Genomic DNA, 25,312 nt, shown 5'->3' with positions numbered 1-25,312 from the left:
AGATAGTGTATTTCATATATCGCTGCTGGCGGGACAAAACCTCTTAACTCAATTTTTTTTATTTTTATCAACTCAGTAGATCATCCTCCATGTGTGTGTGGTTTTACAAAGTCTACACAATGGGAAAGCATTAAACCAATCATCAGTCTAAACCTCGTAACTCTATTCGCCCTCAAATCTGTGTTTGTTTTTTTCATCTGCTGAAAAGTTGGGTTTTTGGAGTTAGGAGGTTTTGTCCCGCTAGCAGCGATATATACTTTGTACCAACAATACAGGAGATAAAGTTTTTCTCCATTTCACTACTTTTGCAAACTGCCTTTTGCCTTTGTAGGACAACCATACACATTAACCACAGGAGTTCAAGACTTTACAAAAGCTCATTCTTGTCCTGTCGAGTGATTCTGAGGGACAGAACAGAGGTCTCGCAAACAGCGGACGTCAAGAATGAACACGTGAGAAAGGAAAAGCACTGGTCTGTAAAGTAAGACCGGTTCACACCGAGGTGAACCTTACCATAATCTGATCAGATGAACACAAGGACAGCTGAGCAGGCTCTCATTGCCTGAGTAGAGTGTAAGATGAGTAGTATGACTGATAGTGAGTTCTGTGAGTGGGTCAAGTGTGCTGGATGAGGGAGAGAGAGCTAAAAGCCAGGGGACAGGTTTACAGGTATAAAGGATCCACTGAATGAAAGTTTCTTTGGCTCTTTGTTAGAGACGTAATACTCTGATTACAAAGATGTTATTCACTAAAGGTTCAGACTCAAAACAGGTCACAGGTTGTTTTCCTCTTGGTCCCCACATGACTGCAATACTATACGTATACATTATGTGGATAATATACTATTTAATTAAGTTAATTTGGGGTCCTGTCCTGAAAAGGTTGAAGAACCCATGGTCTATATGGACAGTTTCCTCGTGGTTTCATTTCAGGACCAGGGCTACAGTAAAAACCAATGCAAGCTGATACTCTGTACACCTGAAGAGAAGAAACGATACTCAATATGGGTGTACAGAAGTAGTCACGGGTAGTTGTATGGTGTAGTCACGCAGGGGTCAGCAACCTTTTTGATACAACGTGCCATTTTAAAATGTTCTTGTTAATCAGTGTGCTGTATCAACATTAAGGTACATTAAGTTGAATTATGACACCATCAAAATGTAAATCTCCAACAGATTCCATCCATAAAATAGTTTTAATAAGCATTTTCCTCTCATAATTATATAAGCGCTATACAATACTGCCGTCTTTATAAGATGCTTGCTTGCCATACCTGGACACATTCAGCCTTGTCTGCCTCATCCTTTAAATGTTTTCTCATGTTTGGTCTCAAAATGGCGTTTAACACTCAATATTCTGCAAACAACAACAGACTGACCCTTCTGATTGACTCTGACCCTGAAATATCCCTGGTATATCAGTCAACCTACCATAAATAACAGGCTGTGCAACTGCCAATGGCTGTGAAAGAGGTAACTCGGCGTGGGGATGAGAGGACACTTCAACATTTCCAAAAAGGTTCCTCTCTTACACACTTGCTAGTGTGCCATTGGTTAAGATATCGTGTGCCAATGGTGGCACTCGTGCCTAAGGTTGCTGACCCTGTAGTGCTTAAAACTGTAACAAAGTATTACGCAATAGACTACTTATTAACAGTTTTTTTGCTGATGTTTATGGAAACAGTCATATCACAGAGGAGGTAAAATCATCATGTTAGTGCAGATTTACTTCCTATGTGAACACCTTGAGTATCCTACAATGGAAAGAGTTCCGTCACATATTTATGAATCCATCACAATAATGCTAATAAATGATAGGATGATCAGCGATTGCATCAGTACTGTTCAATAAGGGTGCCCTGTCGAAATAGCCAGCAACATTCAAAAAACATTGAGAATTTAAAAAAGAAAAAATAATAGTCAAGCAAAGATGGATACGGAGCTGCTATACATTCTACGTTTGTGTTCCGGTGGCGTTCAGAGGCACAATTGTGATCTGTGAAGTGATCAGATAATATCAGAAGTAACATGTTATGCACAGACAATAATGACATGGGGATCATGTCTCTCACTGAGATGATGCCTGTGTTCGCTGCTCGAATGCAACTTAAAGCCCTCAAAATAAAATGGAAACTCAACATACTTGAGGATCACTCACTACAAAGGATGATCAACGCAGAGCCAATGGGGTCAAGCTCCTGTTTGTACGAACTGACTGAGGACAATTGAAATCAGCCCCACAGAACACACAACGTTTCAGTTGTCCTCAGTCAGCTTGTACAGATAGGAGCTTGACCCCATTGCGTTGGTTTGTGAACAACTAGCCAGAGCTGGTATGAGGAACAGCATGGATTGTGCTGAGAAAAGACCCTACTGATCAACAACATCATTGGTAAGTAGCAAATGTGGCTAGGGTTCCAAAAATCTGAACTATCCCTTTAAGTCCTCTCAAATGACATTAGACCTACAAGTCCAAAGCAGTGGTCCTTTAAATGAGTCTTCTTAGGTACTTTGAGTACCAAGTTTCCTCTTAATGCTCTTAACACTACTTAAGCAGATGGAACTATTGAACTTTAATTTGCTCACCACCCTGTGGCTCACCTCTGTTTTTAACAGTCTTTCAGCAGCCCCAGCTTTCTGAGTGCTTCCTTGCGGTCCTTTCCCATCCCAGGCACCATCATCACACTGTAGCCCTGGGGGTTTGGCTGTTTGTGGGGCATAGGCAGGGCTGAAACTGTAGCCGTCTCTGGTACCTTTGTATGTACAGGTGGTGCAAGGTAATGTTCGCCACTCCTCTGGCTGCCCAGGGTTGCAGAGCGAGATAGCGGGGCTGGGTGAAGGTGTACATGGCTACCGAGACCCACCCCTGACCGCTCCAGAGTGACTGCCTTAACCCCACAGGGTTGGCTGGGGTGGGGGAGGGACACGGAGGGCTGCTCACTTCTGGAGTGGTGATTGAAACTGGCACTGCTCTGCAGAGGCCTGATCTTTGGCTCTGTGGGCCCTTGAGAAGAAGAAAAGGACGGGCTTCGTGATGGATTAGCTAGGGCTGGGCCTCTTACAAACCTGTTAGCATTTAGGTCCAGGTCCCAGCAGGCGTGAGATTGAGATGGGGACAGATAGGTAACGGTCTCCTGTTCTGGTTCTTTGTCTTTCAGAAGGCCTAGCTTCTGCAGGGCCTCCAGTCTCACCTTCTGAGGGTCCGGCAAGCACCTGCTGGATGGAGAGTCTGGGGTTTGGGAAGTCATTTCATTTTGGGTCTTGAAGGAAACACTGGTGGGCATTATGTTGGGTTTGGGGGCCACAGCTGGAGGATAGGCCTTAGACGATGGAACCTCTAAGGGGGCTCTGGGCAGATTCCCGTGGTTAGGGTGAATGGGTGACTCTATAGTATGGTCAAGTGTTGGACATAAAGGGGTTTTCTTCAAAGAGGCACTCCTCCTCAGGTGGACAAGGGCTTCATATGACAGAGGGCCTCTAGATGTCGTCCCCTCAGGTATCTTACTCTGGTATCCCTTGGGCTTGGTGAGAGGAGGTATCACCACGACATTGACCTCTGAAGGGATACGAGGAGCGCCATGCTGCTGGCCATGTCGGGGGCCAGGTTTACTGTTTGACAAAATGAACTGAGACTTTTGGTGGAAGTTCCCCTTGTCCGGAGGAAAGCCTGGCTTAGCCATGGGCATGGAACAGGGATAGCAGTTCGCCAGGACAAAGGGGGTTGGAACCAGGTAATTTTGGATGGCCTTGTGGTCTGCACGGGTGTCCTTGGAAAGTTCCTCATCGACCTGTTTTGGTGACCCTGAAACACAGACACGCCGTCAATGGATGTACCATGTATCTCAGCTCAGGTGACTATAATAGCTATCATGTGTTTCCCTCCCTGGTGGATGACTCACTGTCAAGCTTGTCGGTGCCCAGGGAGGCTGACAGGTGAGCCATTTTTGTGGTGAGGTTGCCAGGAATGGGCAGGTCTGGTTCATCATTGGATAGTCCACTATCATCTTCAGCGTCCAAGGAGTCAATAGTCTCTTCCAGAAACATGAGACATGCCTTCTCCTCTGCAGACAAGTGCTCTAGGCTATCATTACTCTGAAATACAAAAAAATAACCAGCATGTTCAGCTGAAAACACAATGGAACCAGATACATCCCAGATAAAAGCCAGTATTCAACACTCATCATGGCCACAAATGATGCGGTCTTGTCATATCTCACATTGTTATCTATGTTCATTAATTGAACTATCATCAAGAAGTCCACACACAACACAGGACGGTAAACCCCATTACTTACAAATCCAGAATTAACACTGACAACACTGTCATAACTGCCGGCACTGTCTATGCCTGTCATGATCTCCGATCCAGTGCCTCCGGGCCAAGTATCACTTTTGGGCATTTTAGGGAAATTCCAAGCTAATCCAAGACTGGTCGAAGGGATCCTGTCTCGCTCTCTGTTAAAAAAAAGAAAAGAAAAAGGGAACAGAGTGGGATCAAATCACTGTTTACATTCTGCTTATACAGTTGAACCAAGGCAAAGATATCCATTCCACAACAAAACATTCAAATGTATATTTCATGTCAGAGCTGAATGGTCTTTGGATGGACATTTCTGATATGTTACCCTACCCTTCTTTCACTGTCTCCACATCACTTAGTCCCTCACACACTGACCTATTTAAACCTCACAACCTTAACCTTGAGGTGTGTCGGCCACACACAACACAAATGGCCAATGTGGCTAGTGGAGCATGACAGGGTATATATATCATGACGAAGTCTACATCTGCAAGATATTGAAGCCAACTGGTCTTATTGCTGCATGTGACTCAGATTACAACACATGTTACTCCTAAACTCTCCCAGTGGGATCAGTTTCAACATGACGGGAAGACCAAAGCAGCACAAACCTATAGGATGTCCAACGTGACTACACTGTCTTACTGTGATAGTCTAAATCCATACAGACGTTGTAAATTGTGCATCTACAGTATATACTATAATAGTATGAAGTAGCAGCTGTTAAACATCCTACTCCACGTTACATTTAGACCACTACTACAGAGTACCTCTGTGTTGATCCCTTACAAGAACATCAAACAGACAAAGAGCGTAAATAAACTTGACTATCTGACTGAAATTTAACTAGTGTTGGCCTTGTAGTATAAAGTAAGCCTTGTTTTATCCCCAGTGGAAAGAAATTCCCATTTTGGAATAGTTTCAACACCTGAGAGGGGTTGCTAAATAGGTCAGGGGAGACACAATAGCAGTCCTTTGTCATGTCACCCCCCATCCCTGTAAACTGAAAGCCCCCATCCCCGGGCCTTTATGTAAAAGTCACCATCTGACCCGCTGCATGCAAGTCACCGCAGGTGTGGATTTGAATATAGCAATGTTCACTATAAGATTTATTGTCTTCAGCCACAATCTGGACTGATCTCATGCAAATAAAAGTACAGCTACTGTGAGCTAGAGACAATTGGAAAACGCGTCCCAGAATCCATACTGGGTCAAGTGTTGTAAATTCAAAAACTAGGTTCTCGGTCATGCAGACTCCTACGTTTTGAGGGATTTATATAGTTGCATGTTATCAGTCTGGTGTTATCAACTGACCTATATGCTATCATGTATTCTATTATTGTGACCACATGTCTCACAAGAAAGCAAGACTCAAGACGTTGTAGTTAGTCACTCATTACCTAAGAAAAATGCATGTTTGTCTGCCTGTAGAACATTGCCTAATAGAACACTCAAAATAAAGACACAATAATTTGCTCTAAATGTCAAGGGATAAAGGAATCTGTGTGGAGACGTTAACACCTAACGACATATAGGGGCAACAAATCCCTCTGCCATCATAATGGATGAGCTTCGTTATTACCCAAACAGTATGAGCCCTTCATGCCAGCTTCAATGTGGGCAAACAACTTTCACTGGCATTTTAAACTCTCCAGACCAGTCTAAAGCCCAATGAAGGTGACAATTTATTTAGTATGATTATGAAGGAACACCCTACAGGTCTGAGTAATAATGTGGAATAATGTGAAATCAAGGTGAAATGATCAGACAGACTTTGAGCCTCCTTTACCAACAGTCAGATTCTGACTGTTGGTAAAGGAGGCTCAAAGTCTGTCTGATCATTCTGACTGTCAGAATGAAGATGCCTTGTTCTCCATTTACATGTTCAGTATGTTCTCAAGGTCCCTTGTAACCCGCAGCACCTTTTAGTAGTAATTTAGAAAAAGGATATATGATAAATATAGGTTAACTAGTACTTACATTGATGTCGTCAAAATCGTACCTTCTAAATAGCAAAACAGTTCACGGTTTAAGTAGACTAGGACACGGACTCGGAGGCTCATCATTCATTCATTCATTCTGTTATTCTGATAGGCTACTGACTAACCAGTGAATAAAAGTAAACTGACGATCTACATACCTGTGAAATACCTGCCTGCGGTAAGACTTTCCATCTCATCTCACAGATCGCGTGTGCGTGTCTGTCTTGACTCTTGAATGAACGCACGGGCGCCTCTGCTGCTCAGCTCGGCCAGAGCTCCAACGCGACCAGCGCGACAGGTGATACCTGCAGAACGCACTTTGTACCTCGTGCTCTTGGCCAATCAGAGAAGAGAATTGCGTCACAGTCTCCACCTCAGCTAGCCGACAGCCGAGGTGAGATAAGATCATCCAAGTTGTGGGCTTCATTCAACCCACACACCTGCTGAATGTTCATCATTATTGATCTGTCTTCTTTGTCTTTAACCACTTCCAGTTTTATAAACAGGAGTCTGATCTCTTGCCAATTCAGTTGGATTAGACTACATGCTATTTTAAGGAACAGTTAAGTTAACCTCTCGTAATAGGATTGATTTGTTCAGTGACCAACCTAGGCAAGTATAAGCCATTGCCAGGGCACACTACATTGAACAACCATTCTGGGGCAGCAATTTGAGATAAATGACAACTTAGACTATGCTTATCAGCTTTTTAATCATACATTTTGCGACTAAACATGTATGTGTCCATAACCATACTGACTCACAGCCTACTGTGAGCAAGTTTAACTGACCAGTGTGGTAACAGCCAGTGACCATCATTGAAGCTCAAAGGATTATTATTATTATTATTATTTTTTTTAAATAAGCACCTTTAGAGGTTGAATCTACGTGGTCTGGTAATGAGGACCATGAAGACTAACCACTTCCAACTCCCATTGAACCTCTGTGTAAACGGAGTCAGTCTGTCTACATTTTGGAGCAAAGGGAAATTACACAATTCCAGTCATTCCTGTGGCCTGGGACAGTAGTGAACATGCGCCACTCCCCTAAAAGTAAACAAACAATAAGAGAGCAAACACATTAATTTGTGATGGATGTAAAACCCTATTGAGGGGTAGCTCCGTTGACCCTTTTGTTCACTCTAGAGACCGGTGTCCAGATCAAGAAATAATTTCTCTCAGTCTCTGTCTCGTGTTCCTAGTATTGCCAATAGGTCTGAATCAGAATTGAACCCGAATTCTGGTGTGAAACTCTTAATATAATTTCAGTGTAAACGCTGGCCCCAGATTTTACATCCAGATTACATCACACATTTGAAGGTTTTGGAGAGTGGCGCATATTCATAAATACTGTCCTGCGGTGCTAGGATAACATGAATTCTTAAAAACGGCTGGCATTATGTCGGAAAAACTTGGGCTGTTGAAAAAACAAACAAACAAAATGCCTCGAGTTAAACCTCTTTATTGTGACACAACATTGGAAAAATCAAGTAGATCCAGTTATTCTGTAGTGCTTTGTGTACAACATTCATTCTAAGTGTCCTTGAAGATTCAAGAAAATGTGGGGGAAATCTTCTGCAAGTCCCCTCAACCCACAGGAACCTGCTGCAGACCTGTGTATGATAGTGTGTGGACACCATAGGCTGTAGGAACTGCAACACACGGTACAACACAGAGCCATATCTACAGTTTCACTTTTATATAGGCTGAATAATGCATCGTCGCTGTTAAAAACTAGCATATTTTATTAAACACGTAGCAAAACAAAAGCGCTTAGGGTTCAAAGTAAAAATAAGTTGACATTAACGTGACATCTTCATCCCATTCTCTCTCTCCTCTATAGTCCAACGAGGACAGTGTCTGTCAGCAGGCCCCGATTACCAGCTCCATTGTCAAACTCTAACAAAAGTAATTGTATTACCATGATCAGTGTTCTCTACTCCAGACCACTGTTATAAGAAAAACTGCTGAACTGCAGTGGCTCGCACGGTGTCCACACAGACAGTGATGGTGTCCACACAGTGTCATCAACAAAGCATTTTCCAGGGTACCTCGCATCTCACGCTAGAAAATAGATCTCTAGGATGACCTGCTGCTGCCATGCATTGCTCACGCAGGGTTGTGTGTGGCTGCTCTAACTCGTTAACATGGGCACCGGAATTAAAAGCAAGACGCTGAGTGCAAACGCTGCTGCTCGGGTAAACGGTGTAGACCGGCTGTGAGTCCTGACTCTGTGGCCTTTGATAGGGGAGAAGGAGAGAGAGAGGACACACCTATCTGAGTCAAGGCTTAAGAAACACAAACGTGGTCTGTATATTATGGCCTCCTCCTACTAGCCATCTTTGAGCTCGGTCTGATTTAACTGAATAATTGCATGGTCATTCCCTATAGACAGTGTGTACCAAAGGTCTAAAGCAGTGAGAAGATGCCTGACTTGAGCCAAAGATGGGAAGACATCACCTCTTGGTGGACATCATTGGCCTGTATTACAGAGTGGCAGTTTACACAGACATCATGCATCACACAATACACCAACATGGGCAAACAACCACATGCTCACAATTATCTAAAAACACATTTGGAGTTGGTATTGGGTTGCAAATATGAGGAGAGGGGGAACACCAAAGACATTTTAAAAACTGAATGTTGCACATTGTGTTTAGAGAGAGAGAGAGTACCTGAACTGCGATTACATTGCATCTCTCAGTCTATGCAGTTTCCTTTTGAGTCTGAGATTTAAAGATAGAATCTGTAATGCCACCAAACGGCAACCTCTAGGCAAAAGAGCCCTGCTTGGTATTGCGCTTTGTTTTTGTCGTTTTTGTTTTGTTTTGGCTAATGTGTGGGTTGGAGTTTAGTAACTCATTATACTGTGAATTTCTCCAGAGCTTTCTTGGCAGAGCCTGAGGTCTGGCCAGCAGTAGCAACCCCTCTCCTATTGCCACTGAAATCCAACCCACACATCAGACAAACAAAAAAACATAAACAAAGCCCGATACCTTTTTTGCCTAGTGGTCGTTGTTGACGACATTAGACAATGGGTCTCATTCCCGAACGGATTTACGACAAAAAATTTCCTCTTAGGCAGATTTCTGCCCATTTAAGAGACATATTAGCGCTAGTAGCGCGATTCCCCAAATTTTCCTGAGATCGGATTTGGCCGTGGCTGAGAGCAGAATTTAAGAGTGCTGAGGAGCACACTTATGATTGATTGACTAATTGAAAATGTTATTAACTTGACAGACTGTGTTCTCATAGTGATTCCTTCATGTCAACGCTACAGGCCTCCTTGGAATTAATTACTTAATCATAATTAAAATAAATATGACAATATTTGTACGATAAGAAATTACGCATTTGATGTCGGAAAAATAAATAATATGGATTAATGTGATCACAGAGCAGCTGGATTAACCATATCTGAACCAGCTATTTTGGACAAATGTATAATTACTTTAATTACTCAGATATTCAAACACAATTATGCAATTATTGTGAAATGATTGAAAATAATAATAATTTAATGCCTTCTGTGGAATTTGTATTTCTTATTTGTTACATATCTGTTTTAATGATTAATTATACATTTGAAAGAATGCAGGTCAACATGCAATATATCCCATTGATTGGTATACAATGGGACAGACCTTTGTTTGATATAGCTATAAACCTGCATTCCTTCGAATATATCATTAATCAACTGATATTGAAATACACTATATAGCCTATACACCAACACTGAAATGACAGTGGATAAATAAATAAATAAGAACTAAAGCTAATCGCGTGGAAATAGACTGCATTAATATTCCATAAATCTTGTGTGCGCCAGTATAGCCTACGTGTCTAATGAATGAACAGTATATAGGCTTATATTATTCTAGTTACTTGTTTCATTAGGATTTAGTAGATACTATATATATGCTCTGCCCTACATACAGTATAAGTAAGACTGTACTTATACTGTACGTAGGGCAGAGCATATATATAGTATCTACTAAATCCTAATGAAACAAGTAACTAGAATAATATAAGCCTACTGTTCATTCGACATGTAGGCCATACTGGCACACACAAGACTCTGGCGGCCTTAATATCTGTATACTGTACTGTACTGTACACATATTAAGGCCGCCAGAGTCGGGCGTACCATGAGCGGACTGCATGGTTGACTGTATACGGTCTACCGGGCGGGCAGCGCAGTGTGTCTTTGCTGCTCTCCTAATGAAACAAGTCATTAATGGAATAATAAGCGTTCATTCTATACAGTAGGGATGGGCATTTTAAAGAAAAATCCAGATTGATTGATCGCATGCTATACTCGATTGAATCGTGTATTACTCGAAAAGTATTTAAAAAAAAAAAAAAAAAAAAGATTCGAATATATTTTTATATTTTTACTTTTTTTTCTTCATTCACGTATATATGTTTAAGGAAACCAACAAACAGTTATAATCTTACACATACATGTGAAAAGATATGTAAAAAAAAAAGATTATATATATATATTTTCATAAACATTTATAATTAAATTATTATTAGTTTTGATTTCTCATAGCTACGATTAATCGATTACTCACGCCCATCCCTACTATACAGTACTGCGCGCGCGCGTGTGTGTGTGCGCCCGAGCTGTACTATATATGATGACAATACAATTAATCTAATTTCGATGGGTCGCAAAACGCTTCCGCGTCCATTTTCCAACGGCTGCATAATTAGTTGCCTTATACGGAGCTCTGGAGGCGTTGTTTTGTATGCAAATGACCTAGACGGGAACGCACGTTCATGTTTCAGACTGGTGCCATTCCCGAACGCAGATTATCTCAGCTCAGATAGTTTGAGCCACTTAAGACATATTCCCAGCACGTTGGGGACTCAGAGTGAACTTGTCATTGATTCCGTCTCAGTCGGTTCCAAGATAAGTCTTCCAAGAGAACTCTTGGAAAATATTCGGGAATGAGACCCATTGCCTTTAAGAATGAAGGACAATGTTTATTTGTAGCATACCACTTATCAATGGCCTTGAACGTTATGTCCTGAAATAAAACACTTCTACTCACAAGTTTGCGTTGCTTTTAAAAAATGTAAAACAAAACAAAAAATAAACTGAATGTACAAAAAGAAAAAGTGCTTTCTTGTAGCATTATAGCATTAAAACTCCAGATTAAAAAAAAATAAAAAAAATCACACACCACACTCGCATACCCAGAGGAAAGAAAAAGAAATTAGCTACAATATTTGTAAAAGACTTTTCAGCACCATTCATTTGTGTTCAGTTCGGTTGACCTTTAAGATGAACCTACTTGCACGCACGATGCCACGACAAAAGAAAGAAAGAATATTCACACTGAAGTAATAAGGCTTATATCACTTGTAACTTGTCAATTTACCTTTCAAATACTTAAGCCTATAGCTCTCAAACAACAATCTAAACGCTTCAGTGCTGTGTGAAGTAAAACGCTTAAAAAATTTGATGGAAAAACCATGTTTGCATTGAGACTAGTCTACCTTGGCATAAAGGCCCAATTGTGCTAAACAATTCAAACACGATGTGAGACCAAGCATACTCGGCTTTGGTTAAAAGATGAAAGGCTGACATCAATCAATCAACAAGTGAAATAAATACACAGTAAGTGAGAAATGGGATGAGCAAAAATCACTCTCTGTGTGTTGAGCTTAAGACAACAGAGCTGAGAACATCTCCATACTGATGGTTTTAATGAGGCCAGGGTGTAGCAGTAGCTTTTCTTAACTCGAGAACTGACCGTAGTTAAGAGTAATACTGAACAGTGTCAGCAGATTCTCCCTAGGTATCGCTGGGCGATGTGAGGTAGAGGATCGCACAAGCAGACAGACTTGCCAAACGTGGGGTGGGGGGGGGGGGTGGGGGGTGGGTTGTGAGGAGAGTATGAGGAAGTGGGTGCTTTTTCACACCTCCCCAAAGTTGGTGTGGCCCGTCTCCTTGGCATGCTCGCGGGCTTCTTTTTGTCCCACCAGGCCCGTCTGGCACACGATGCAGCGCAGCGCGAAGCGGTTGACGTCCGTGAACTGCCGCTTCCGCCGCGCCTCGTCCGCCAGCTCAAGGGCCAGGGCCAGGATCACGTCGTCTGTGGTGGAGAAGATAGTCTGGGGCGGGATCTCCGACTCCGGCACCTCCTTCTGCAGCGGGTCGTAGTGGATGCCGTCGTAGATGAGCAGCACGCGTTTGTGGTAGCCGGCATCCTCGCCGAAGCGGTCCACCCGCACCGTCTGTGTGTCCACCACACAGATCTCACATTGGTAGAACTTTGACAGGATGGACACCTCGATGGCGCCTCCCCAGGTGTCGTCGCGGCTGATCCAGGAGCAGTACTCCTCGTTGGTCTTGCCCAGCACGGCTTCACAGTACGCCATAGGGTCACTCGACACGATCTGGGCGATGAGGTCGCGCATCTCCGGGGCACAAGCCGGGTCGTACACGCCGCCCTCCACCACGTAGGACACGCTGGTGAAAAGGCAGGAGTTGTCGGCTGGAACGACACGGCGTGAGAGTACCGGGAGAGTGTCCTGCAGGCGCGGTCCCTTGTTCACAGTGGAATTATCGAGAGGCTTTGGTTTGTTCTTCTCTTCCTCGACGATGAGTGTGTCTCCTGTAACAAGTCATGTTGTGAGTGAAACACCAGTGATAGAGCACGTCTCTGACTTGTAAACTAGTTAAAACGAGATATAACCTAATCTATTTTTAGAATGCCAAATACAACCAAGGATGTGTGGATTACAGTTCACTAATACTGTAGGCCTACACTAATCACAATCAGTAATCTAGGTATAGTAATACATTTGTATTATTAATAAAAACAAGTGCATTTTTCACTTTAGATTAATGTTTAGAGAGCAGGGTGGCCGATGACCGATATAATACCAATATGATTTTTTTTTGCATCTGATAAAATACAACAATTTCCTAATAACAAATGACACAAAATAATTTATTTTCTTTAGTAGATGCACTCGACTTATTATTTTAAATTAACTAATGTATCAAACATCAGTTGACCCTTGCGGGATTGACACAAGTTAGAGTGCTAAATTATTTTGTTAATCAGCCATGTGGATGTGGTTATTGGACTATGCCAATTATAAAAAGAAAATGCCAGATATTGACCCGAATTAATCGGCTTGAACGAGGACACTTTGGAGATTCTGTTGCCAAAACATGGAGGTGGTGAAATACAGACATACGTTTGAATCCACAGAACTAGTTACACAGTCAAGTGATCTCGGAACTGGCAACATATCTTCAATTGTTTGCCATAACATTTCAGAGTTATGGCCACTAACCATCTTTGCACATGCAGACGTTCCATAATTTCACAAAGTTTACAAGTGTTAGGGGCCTTTCTCACTCACCCATTCGTTTCCATTCCATTCCGTTCTAGCCCGTTCCGAGATCTGATGCGAACTTCCCCCCTCCCTCTCCCCCCTCTAGTTTGTGTACACACTTCAGTCTTGGTTCGCTCCGGGTTCTGTTTGCGTTTTGAGCGTTTACGCTTGCCGTAGGTGATGTCACGTTCGAAAATGTAAACAGGAAGTGTCTTAACACGACGGCGGAGACTGGATGCTGATATAAAATGAACAAATAACCAATAAATATGAAGTTATATTTGAACCTCTGTTGTCAAGCCTTGTCAATATAACCCACCCCATTTTATCATGAATGGATGGTGTTGTAGAGTTCGCTTTTGAGCGTTTCCCAGGGCTAACGCTAAGCTAACGGCTAACGCTAGTTAGCTTAGCCTAGTCTAGTATAGCCTGTAGCACTTATTTTTCAGCAAAGAACGTGCAATAAACAAAACGGATACATTCACTGTGTGTTCTGCCTCTCATTTGTTGATGAAACAAAACTAACATCAACACAATTGAACACCAAAAGCTGAGTTTAGTCTCGTCGGCGCTGATTTTGTTAGCTTACATGCTAACGTGAATGGAATATGCCAGTATAACAGTATAGCATTGTGGCAAACGCTAAGCTAACGGCTAACGCTAGTTAGCTTAGCCTGTTCAGCACATTATCCCATCGCTCGTGGCAATTATATTGCATGTCATTGATCTACTGGTCGACTGGTTGGGCACCACTGGTCTAATAGAAATAAATGCATTGAACAAGAAACCAATGTATAGACATAGCATGGCAAACAAAATTGCCAGGCCTAATGCAAGCCAGGGAAGTGCTGTTTGTAACGTGGCTTCATGTTTTCATCCACTGAGCTGTGAGGCTCCACATGCTTGTTTGGTTGCGGTCTGAACTCTCAAATTGCCCATAAATATCGTTTTTGTGGGTATTGTCCAGTTGTTGCTGTGGTTTTATCTGCCCAAAATTCAAGCAACCATGAAAAGCATTACAGTAACGACGTTGTGTGTGTGTCACGCCCCCCGCTCCCACTGGCCCGCATCCGAAACCACCTATTCCAACCGTCCCAGGTTCAGCGGGGGGGGGGGGGGGGGGGACGAATCAGCGCCGCTTCGCTCCCAAAAGGGGTGTGTCCGTCTGAGTGAGAACACTCCTGGGGGCGCTGATTCGATCCCGATTGGTGAGTGAGAAAGGCCCCTTAGTCTTTATACTTGGCCCCTCCACTAGGTGATTCTGTACTCGCACTCACTGGATCTTTGTTTTGTGAAATTATGGAACGTCTGCATGTGCTGGCGATGGATCTGATGAAGAGGGATCTGATCGCGAGACGGAAATCAGCCTGGAATATATATTTACAGCAGCCAATAATCAATCAATAAGCGTGATCGATATTTGGAATGGCGAGGAATTGGAATAATCTTTTTGGAGAACATCTGATCTAAGGTAAGGAGTCTATGTTACCAGTCTTGGGGTAATCAGAGCTGTATTAGCTGAGATAACAGTGTGTCCCCTATGTGCCATGTGTGTGTGTGTGGCTGTGTGATCTTGAGGAAACGAGAGAATTGATTTCTCAGCTCGCGTCTATAGCATGCATAAGTACACATATACTATCGATAATCTAGCGTTTATTTGAAAACGATTCATAAATAGGCAGACAAATGACAACGTGTCTAGTGTATTCGAGAATATTCCAATAAATGCAGTTTATGAGGGAATCTTTCAATTTTCCGAAGATTTTCGAGAGAACGATAGCTTTTCGAAATGCTATAAAAAGGATATGAACCGATTAAAAAAAACAATCCGTTTCGACAATGTTGACTGCAAACAAGTCATTGATAAGCGACGGGCAGATTAGACACATAGCCATAATTTAAAACATAGATTAGGCGTTTTTAACGCTAACATTGAAGTGGATGATGGCATTCAACGGGGTAAAAATGTAAACAAGGTCGGCACTGAAACTGTTAAAAGACAATTATCAACCCACATATTTTTCTGTTAAGGTTTTACGGTGGAGTGGTACACAGGCCTACCTGATTTGATGGGGTAGTCCTTGAGGTGAGCGTCTCCATCTCGGAGGTCCAGGCTGGAAGGAGGGTAACCAACCATGATCTTCTGCACGTCGCAGGGGATTCCGGTCAACTCTTCCACCTTGCTCTTCAGCTCCTGCACACAGGACTGGTGAGTCAGGCCCTGCATTATGTGGCTCCCATTTTTGGTCTTACAACGAAGCCGCAACATCCTGGCTGGCCCCTTTCAACTCTGGAAACAAACAACATGACCACTATGAGCGCCACACCTGAGTGCAGTTAATAATAATAGAACATTCTAGAACATTTGTGATGTCACAGTATGATGTCATAATCAAACATTCTAGAACATTTGTGATGTCACAGTATGATGTCATAACCAAACATTCTAGAACATTTGTGTATCTATATATATATTCAACAATTCTCTCACTGTCCTATTCTGTGCAAATTTGGAAGGGATCTGATAATAGAAATTGAGGAGAGAGTGCCCAGGTATAATTTCTCGAAAGCTAATTGGGAAGAGTTCTTGGAGGTGGCCCGAAAGTGGATAGGAGAGATTGACTCTGAGGGGAGTGTAGACGAGTGGAATGCTTCTCTTAGTGAGATGATACATACTGTAGGGCAGCGCAGGACACAATCCCTATGAAGGAGGATCCCAGAGCTAGAAAGATGGTTCCCTGGTGGAATAAAGAATGTGACGTAGCTGTAAGGAATAGGAATAAAGCATATAAGAGGGTGAGACAGTATCCAGGGTTGTGCCAGGCAGTAGAATATAAGAGGTTAAGGGGAGTAGCACGAAGAGTTATTAAAGATGCTAAAAAGAGTAGTTGGAGGAAGTTCTGTGAAACACTAGGCCCTGAGACTTCTGTGAGGCAGATGTGGGCAGTCGTACACAGAATGGCTGGAATATATAAAAAAAGCTTGATTCCAGTGATTCAGAAGGGGGGGGTAGAAGCAGTTACCAATAAAGAGAAGGCAGACATGCTGGTGGAGGCATTTCAGGCAGTGCATAGCTCTTGGAGTCTGGGGGAGGAGAGAGGGAGAAAGAGGACTGAACTGCTATCGCAGAATGAGTGGAAGTTGAGAAGGAGCTCAGAAAATAATAATCCGATTAATTTGTACTTTACAATGAAAGAGTTAGGGGATGCTATCCAGGCTGGTGCAAATACGACGACTGGCAGAGATGGATTACCCTATGAATTATTTAAGAATTTGGACGAATTTGTAATGGTTGAAATACTGGGTTTGTTTAATAATGTGTGGCTAGAAGGCTGCTTGCCAAAGGAGTGGAAGCATGCCGTCATCATTCCTATTTTGAAGCCAGGTAAAGTAGCGGCTGACCCAGGGTCATACCGACCCATAGCCTTGACGTCTGTATTGTGTAAAATTATGGAAAGGATGATTACTAATTGTAACTGAGGGGTACAATTCCCTGACTGTATTGATAAGTATGGTATCATTAAACCACTACCGTTTATGTACTTTAACTACTGGCCACACAGTACATGATATAGATATGATGAACACTTTCCCACCTGATGAAACGAAGTCCACACAAATGTATAAATCGAATATTTTATATAGCAAAGAGTATATACAACGTTCACTTAATGACATTTATGATTTGAATGCACTTGTAAGGCAAATGAGTATTCGTAGGCAAATCAACATTGAATGTCCAATCTCTGGTTACGCAGGGAGCAAGTATACAACCTGGTTCTGTAGGGAACTATAGCGATGGTACTTAAATGATTATAGCTGGATACACTAAAGGGGGGTCCCGCTGGTTGTAAGTCAGTAGGGGGGGGGGTTAGGAGAGCCGCTGGCGATATCCCATCTGGCCAACGATTTCTTGGGAGAATTCAGAGTGCTGAACACGGTGCCCACAGAACCTCGGTCCACAGATGAATACAGCTGGGCCCTCTTGTAGACGGTAGCTGCCGGTCCACAACGAAGAGACGTGAGGCGACCTCACTCGGGGTAGAGCGCCGTCTCACCTGGACTCCTCTCGGGGGGGTAGTTCCAACACTCAGCAGTGTTGGCTGTTATCCATGGCATAATCAAAGCACCCAAAGCAAGTAGATAATCCAAGCCGTGTAGGGCTCGCCGTCGTCCGGGTAAAGTAATCCAATGTACAGGTCCACTCGTCCTGGCCCAGAACTCCTCGGATGAAAGCACCACACGTGGTCTGCCCAGCCTGGTTAAGACTCTAGATAACGCCAGGAACGATGGGGGGGTACTGCTCACTTTATAACTCTAACCGAACGATGCACCATACATAATAAACTATTATTAACTTAATAGAAATACGTCCCACTCGACGGTATAGTGCCAAACTATGACAATTCAACTATTAATCCACACGATGTCTCAATGCCTATTCCGAGGCCAAGTAGGCCATACTGCACCACACGTGGGTCGTGGGTGAGGCTTCACGTCTGTTACTAGGTTGGAGGTTAAAGGACTAATGGACTAAAAGAAAGTTCTACTTTACTTGCGCCATATATATATGCGCTGTGAACAAATAGTACCATTCGTATTTCGCCAGACGTATTCCTACGCGGAACCGGGCTTGTAACGACATGTTCGTCGGCACGATTGAACTTGAACCAAGGGGCTTGGCTGCTGGCGCCAGGTTCTTGTCCAATGGTAGAATGAAACTATTATGGGCTGTTAGTAGACTAAAGGGATATTCAGTGTATATGTACAAGGAATATACAAGGGATATCAAACGATATACAAATACTATTAAATATATATCCATAAATAAATATATATATTCGGTTTAATCTGATCCTTCACAACACTAATAGATTAGTTTACTTTTTAGAAAGTAAGGATCTTTATGTTGGGTATCAGAATGGGTTTAGAAATGGCAGGTCTACAATGGAATCAGTAGCTGTTCTAGACCAGGACATTAGACAGGCTTTTGACAATAAGGAAGTAGTGATAAGTGTATTTTTGGATATTGAGAAGGCGTATGACTCTTTGTGGAAAGAGGGGTTGCTTTTGAAATTGTATGACTTAGGAGTTAGAGGGAGATTGTTTAATTGGATAAAGGATTTTCTATTAGACAGGACGATCCAAGTACGTGTGGGGGGGCAAACCTCAAAAACTGTAAAAATAGAAAATGGCACCCCGCAAGGAAGCGTAATTAGTCCAGTCCTCTTCGATGTTATGATTAATGACATTTTTGGGCAAATTGGAAGAGGGTTTGGGTTGTCTTTATTTGCGGACGATGGGGCCATATGGAAAAGAGGGAAGAATGTTGAGTATTGTTTAAAGCAGGTACAAAGAGCTCTGGGGGATGTAGAGGAATGGGGAGACAAGTGGGGTTTTAAAATCTCCGCCTCTAAAGGCCCTCCCATAGTCGAGCAGACTGTACACAGAGCAGACTCCGCGCGGCTCTTTGAGCTTTGATCTCAGCGGACAGCAGACCCACAGGTGCGAAGCTACTATTTTCTGACGCGCGGACATCCGCGCCGCTGACTTGGTGTCACACAAAACGCTGCTCGGCGTTTTGGTTGACATCGAACTGCATTTAATGTGACGCCGATCTGCATTTTACTCTGACCACTCGCTCCGTGCCAAGAGAGATGTTTGAATGGCTTTTCTAAATGAAGTGTGTAAAATTGCCAGTTTTATTTCGAAATATTGGAAACGGAGATAACATAGAATGTTATCTCCGTTTCCAATATTTTGAAATAAAACTGGTGCTTTTATTTCATGCAATGCGTGTTTGTCATTTCAGCACCAGCGCTGTCCACCTCAAGCCTATACGGTACATTGCATCTCGCTGCCTATATACCTGTTATTCAAGTGCGTAAAACTGCCCGTTTTATTATCGAAATATTGGAAACAGAGATAACACTCTTTATTTTGACATCGGATGACGACGACATGACAGAAGTTGAACAGCGTGGGGACAATTGTGTAAACTGGCGCGTGACATGTAGGAAATTGGTCCGCGGAGGTCCGCTCGACTAGGCTCAAAGAGTCCAGTGGACCTCCGCGGAGTCTGCTCTGTGTACAGTCTGCTCGACTATGGGAGGGCCTTAAGTCTAATTATATGATTTTTGGTTTTAGAAAGAGGGTGCCTAGGGGAAGGCTGGTTATGTATGGATCTCCCTTAGAGAGAGTGAAGGTGTTTAAATTTTTGGGAGTTTGGTTCGATGAAAGACTGAATTGGGCTGTTCATATAGAGAAAACCCTGGCAAAGTGTGAAAGAATAGTGAATGTGCTGAGAAGTTTGGCTGGGAGTGGGTGGGGAGCGGATAGAGAGACCACGTGCATGATATATCAGGCGATGATCAGGTCAATAATTGACTATGGCTGTTATGTGTACGGCTCTGCGGCCAAGTCTAATTTGCGAAAGCTGGATGTGCTTCAGTGCAAGGCTCTGAGAATCTGCTGTGGAGCTTTTAAGACCACCCCAGCTTCAGCACTATTGGTGGAAATGGGGGAGTTGCCCCTAAACCTGAGGAGAGTAAAGTTAGGGCTACAGTACTGGGCAAAATTGAGTGGGACAAGTCTGTCCTTCCCAGCTAGGTGTTTACTTTCAGGAGATGGGGATAAGTATAAGCCTTTTTTGGCCAGTATTGATCAGTGGGCCAGGAAGTTGAGCTTGCATCAGGGGGGGGGTGGCGGAGCACACTCGTTGGCTATCAGTGCCATTTTGGCTAGTGCCTGATCGAGTCATTGAACTTAGGTTCTTGAAGGAGGATGATAAGGGCGAGATTGTGGAAGAAATAGAGAGGTTCCTTCTGGACTCAGGGTCTCTGGAGGTGTACACTGATGGCTCTGTGGATCCTGAAAGTGGGAGGGCAGGCTTTGGGTGGTGGGTGCCTCGGTTAGGGATCGGTAAGGGACAAAGAATATCCGATGGCAGCTCTGTATTTGTGACAGAGTTGCTTGCCATCCTCTGGGCATTGTGGTGGGTGGAGGAAGTGGGACCAAGCCAGGTGATTATATGCTCTGACTCGGCTGCTGCACTGATGGCTCCGAGTGCAGGTGGGTCTAAAGCTCGCCCTGATCTCATTCAGGAAATAATGTTGGTTTTATATAGGATTGCGAAGGCAGGCTGGTCAGTGGAGTTTTGTTGGGTCCCGGGGCACGCTGGGATTGCGGGAAATAAGATGGCTGACTCCCTTGCCAAACAGAGCCTGGGAAGGGAGGAAGAGATAGGCATTTCAATGGGAAGAGTAGAACTGAGTGGGAGGCTGAGTGGGAAAGGGGGACCAAGGGAAGGCACTATTTCTCTCTGCAGCCTCGGGTCAAAATCAAGGTGGATGGATATGGGTCAAGGAGTGATAGGGTGAAGATGTGTAGACTGAGGCTGGGACACTGTGGGTTGAACAGTACCTTGTGCATTGTGGGCAAACATCCAGATGGGGGGTGTGAATGTGGAGAGACTGAAACTGTCGGGCATGTCTTCCTAAAATGTGAAAGGTATAGGAAAGAGAGGGAAATCTTTTATAAAAGTCTGGTAGAGTTGGGAGTCTCTTCCTTCTCTCTTAAATCATGCTTTGGCATGGATAATGAGAACCACCAGCTGATCACAGAGGCAGTGCTGACATTTCTGCATGCTTCAGAGTTGTACCAGAGGATATAGCGTTAGTGTATTTATTAGTATTGGACAGGCAAGAGGAGCAGAGAAGAAGGAGAAAGTGTGTGTTGAAGATGAGAAGAAGAAGAGGGTAAACAATCAAAAGATGGTTTACCAGAGGCCTAAATATGGCACACCACTAGTGTAGTATAAGAACTGAGGAGGGAAGAAATACGCCTGCGGGAAATTCAAAAGAAGAAAGAAGAAGAAGAAGAGACCATCAAAAGAATCGCGGAGGGCAGTAATACGCCACGATGCGTCTACACTGCCGGAAATTCTAAAGAAGAAGAAGAAGAAGAAGAAGATCTCATTGTGCGTCTTGAACCAGTGCTGAGCAGTACTGAACAGATAGACTAAACAACATAGATTGAAACTAGACCAGGGTGCCTTGCCTACCGTTTTGCTGTGGAAAGAGCTGGCAAGTTGAGTTTTACAGCTTATTCAGGTATGGAAAATTAGATGATTCTGTACAACTAACATTGGGCATTTGCAACGTTCCTTTGACTTTCTGCAAAGTGTATTGTATTAACAGATTGCAGAATGGGTACAATACAGTACAGCTCAATACACATAATTGCTAAGGGGATGCAGACCAGAGAAAGACTTTCGTCTTGTTTACATCAGGGTCCCCCATTTTCAATTCATAATGACATAAATGACATACTGTGAATGAATGAATGAATGAATGAATGAATGAATGAATGAATGAATGAAAACTTTATTTAACAGATTGCAGAATGGGTACAATACAGTACGGCTCAATACATACAATTGTTAAGGGGATGCAGACCTGAGAAAGACGTTTGTCTTGTTTCCATCAGGGTCCCCCATTTTCAATTCATATAGACATTTATGACATACACAACATACATGACATTTATGGCATAGGGACATATAGGTATTTAGTACTGATACATTTGTGACATAAGCGGTATTCAAATATACAGTACTGTTACCCCTAGATCCTGACAGAGTATATACATATGATGGGGAGGGGACTGTACATTAGGAGGGGGTGGGTGGGTGGGAGGGAAATATACATACGGCGGGGAGGGAATATATACATGCGGTGGGGAGGAGACTGTCTATTAGGAGGTGGTGGGGGTTTTGGGCATTTACGGTGGCCAGTTTCGAATTGCAGCCTCCCGTAGGTGCTCTTTAAGAGCGGTTTTGAATGTGGGCAGGGATTCACATTCCTTTACAGCTTTGGGTAGGGCGTTCCACATTGTTGTGGCATAATTGCGAAACGTGTTTAGTCCCTTGTTTGAGCCGAATCTGGGTTTAACATGATTTGTTGAGCTTCCTCTGGTGTAGTGGTTGTGGTATTCACTGACCTTTGGGAAGTATTTTGACATGTACATGGGCACCCCGGTTGTATAGTGTATCTTGTAGACCAGGCCCATTGCAAGTTGCTGTACTCTGTCGTCTACTCTAAGCCATCCTAGGTTGGCAAAGTGGGCAGGGGTGAGGTGGGTTCTGGGGTTCAGGTCAAGTAGTAGTCTGACCAGTTTGTTTTGTGATGTTTGTAATTTTGTTTTAAGCGCCTTTGAGGTGCTTTGGTACCATGAGGTGCACGCATAGTCATAGTACCCTTGAATGAGTGCTCCTGCCAGAGTCTTCAGGGTATTCTTGTTTACCAGAGAGGAGATCCGGTACAAGAATCTAGTTCGTTGGTTGACTTTTTTTATTACATTGGATGCCATTTTGTCACAGGAAAGATTTGCCTCTAGGATGGAACCCAGGTAGGTAATTTCGTCTTTCCTTGTGACAATATTGTCACCCACTGTAACTGAGAATCCGTCGGTCTTGCTGAGTTTGTTATTTTAACCGAAGAGAATGGACTCTGTTTTGCCCATGTGTAATGATAGTTTGTTATCAGCGAGCCATATGCAGATTTTGCCTAGTTCCGTGCTGAGGGTTTTTTCAACCTGCAATTTGTTCTCGTCAGAGACCAGCAGGGCTGAGTCGTCCGCAAACAGGAACAAGTTGCAGTCACAGACATGTCATTTGCATAAATTAGGAAGAGTAGCGGTCCTAGTATGCTTCCTTGTGGAACACCACAGCTCACTGTGAGGGGGGGGGATAGAGTACCGTTTACCTCTACCATCTGTTCTCTCCCCTCCAGGTAGGATTGCATCCAGCTCACTGATAAGCTATCAAAACCAATTGCTTTTAGCTTGTCCATTAGAATGGAGTGATTGACAGTGTCGAAGGCCTTTTGTAGGTCCAGCATGACCATGCTGCAGTATTTGCCCGCGTCCACCTCTTGTTTGATGTGGTCGTTCAAATAGAGGAGGCATGTGTCAGTGGAGTGGGACGTTCTGAAGCCAGATTGGAATTCGTAGATTAGATTTTTTCCTGCCAGGTACTTTTCGACCTGTTCGTAGACTATTTTCTCCATGACTTTCGAGATGGAGGTAACATACATGACATACATGCCATACATGTAGACAGTACTGTTGCATTTGACATACCAGATCTACAAATATACAGTACTGTTTAAGAGTACAAAAATAGTCTAAAAAGAGAGTATATACATTTGAGGGGGAAGAAACTGTACATTGGAGGTGCTTGGGTGGGGGGGATATTGGATAATATTGAGAGAGTAACAGAATATAAATATCTTGGCACCTGGATTGTAAAGCACACAAACGTTATGCTACCATTTGCTTGACAGTTGACACATATGCCCAACGTTCCTGCTGCTGTAGCGAGATGGGCTGAACAACTAAACCTGCTGACTAGACTCATGTTAACTGGAAAAGACCTGACAGCGACCATTTCTTTGTTCCTTCAGTAAAGTTAGCAATTAGCCAGCTAGCTAACAGTTAGCAAGCTATCTCCTGGTGCCATTCTATTACACTTGTAACCAATTTAAATAACGTTATATGGCAGGAATATAGTTACTCGGATACAAAGCTATGAAAGCCACAACAATATGCCATGCAGTGTGCTGCTAACGTTACCCTGCTAGGGTTGAAACTAAAGATACTTTGTTAGCTAACGTAACTACAGTAGCTGGTCTAGCTAACGACAGCTAACTGACTGGTCAGTTCCAGGCAAGCGCTACCCGTTTAGCAGGCGATTTATATTTACCTGTTTATGAATTAAACCGTTCTATGCCATGTAATCAAATGAGTCAATCCATCAAATGAATGTGTTGTTTATGTTCTTACCTAACGGTAGTTGCAGCAGCCCTGCCTCTAACAATAAACATCCACTGACAGCCCGTGGTGTGTAGCACGTCATGAAATACCGTGTGACGTGTACACATATATTGTTCACCAACATCACCGCCGTAAATTATGAATGGTATTAATGAAATAATGAATGATTCTGCCAAGATCATATCTAAATTATCCACCTCCTTCCTTTTTATTTATTTACTTGTGCTAAATGAACCCTAATAAATAAAATGTTACACAACGTTATGATCCCCTTGGACAATGGACATAGCTATGAGCCAAATAATTAATGCATATTTATACAATTTTTTTTTTATGTGGGTCATTATTTGTGTTACTGTGATCATCTTCTGGAATTATTAGTTTACCACCTTTTTATTTTAACCACTGCATCATTACACCAGTGGCTTCATGGTTGAACAAATCAAGTAGGGACATTTGAACAAAACTGATGTATAAGACCTACTATAACCCTAGTAGCCTATAATTTGACACAATCTTGCAATTTGGGAAGTTAAAATATGAGCACCGATTTCAAATGCAACAAAAATATGAATTTACTGCTTTAGTTGCACAAAGTCAAATACCAAGGTTTCCTCCCAGTACACAATGTATATGCTAGTAGAGAATATCTTAATATCAGATCTTAATACAAGTGTCAGTTGGAGAGGTAACACCTAACTGAAATAAAGGGATTATTGAAATGTTTGTGACAGAAAGACGAGACTTCAAAAATTGCTTTAGATGTAATTGTCAAACGGTATGTAACATTATAGCAACAGAAAATATATGTTATTGGTATATTCATAACAAACA

At 42.9% G+C, this 25,312-nt stretch overlaps 2 protein-coding genes across 3 annotated transcripts; both read right to left on the bottom strand.

Annotated features, from left to right (window-relative positions):
* Window positions 1-1,651: 1,651 nt before the first annotated feature.
* LOC311230585 (specifically androgen-regulated gene protein) lies at window positions 1,652-6,543 on the bottom strand. Its single transcript, XM_084316907.1, has 4 exons — window positions 6,440-6,543; window positions 4,295-4,454; window positions 3,899-4,091; window positions 1,652-3,801 (listed from the first exon to the last, which is right to left on the bottom strand). Exons 2-4 carry the CDS (start codon window positions 4,397-4,399, stop codon window positions 2,609-2,611), a joined length of 1,491 nt encoding a protein of 496 aa, XP_084173033.1. The 5' UTR covers window positions 4,400-4,454; window positions 6,440-6,543; the 3' UTR covers window positions 1,652-2,608.
* Window positions 6,544-12,211: 5,668 nt separating this feature from the next.
* yod1 (YOD1 deubiquitinase) lies at window positions 12,212-24,537 on the bottom strand (the record flags this gene model as incomplete). Of its 2 annotated transcripts, none has more annotated exons than XM_084316976.1 (3): window positions 24,488-24,537; window positions 15,707-15,935; window positions 12,212-12,912 (listed from the first exon to the last, which is right to left on the bottom strand). In XM_084316976.1, the coding sequence occupies exons 2-3, from the start codon at window positions 15,912-15,914 to the stop codon at window positions 12,212-12,214; spliced, it is 909 nt and encodes a 302-aa protein (XP_084173102.1). In that variant the 5' UTR covers window positions 15,915-15,935; window positions 24,488-24,537. The 2 variants fall into 2 exon arrangements, with proteins under 2 accessions (XP_084173102.1, XP_084173103.1); XM_084316977.1 differs by lacking the exon at window positions 24,488-24,537 and adding an exon at window positions 24,408-24,482.
* Window positions 24,538-25,312: the final 775 nt, after the last annotated feature.

This window comes from Notolepis coatsorum (genome assembly GCF_963971535.1).
Source record: "Notolepis coatsorum genome assembly, chromosome: 6".
Taxonomy (NCBI): Eukaryota; Metazoa; Chordata; class Actinopteri; order Aulopiformes; family Paralepididae; genus Notolepis; species Notolepis coatsorum.
This window is presented reverse-complemented; position numbering and strand designations above follow the sequence as displayed.

Bases quoted from the DNA above. Each gene is read 5' to 3' on its own strand.
- LOC311230585 (XM_084316907.1), bottom strand. From the start codon at position 4,399: ATGCCCAAAAGTGATACTTGGCCCGGAGGCACTGGATCGGAGATCATG. The intron at 4,092-4,294 runs GTAAGTAATGGG...TTTGTATTTCAG, and splicing joins TCAGTGTTAATTCTGGATTT to AGTAATGATAGCCTAGAGCA. The intron at 3,802-3,898 runs GTGAGTCATCCA...TCTGTGTTTCAG, and splicing joins GGGCACCGACAAGCTTGACA to GGTCACCAAAACAGGTCGAT.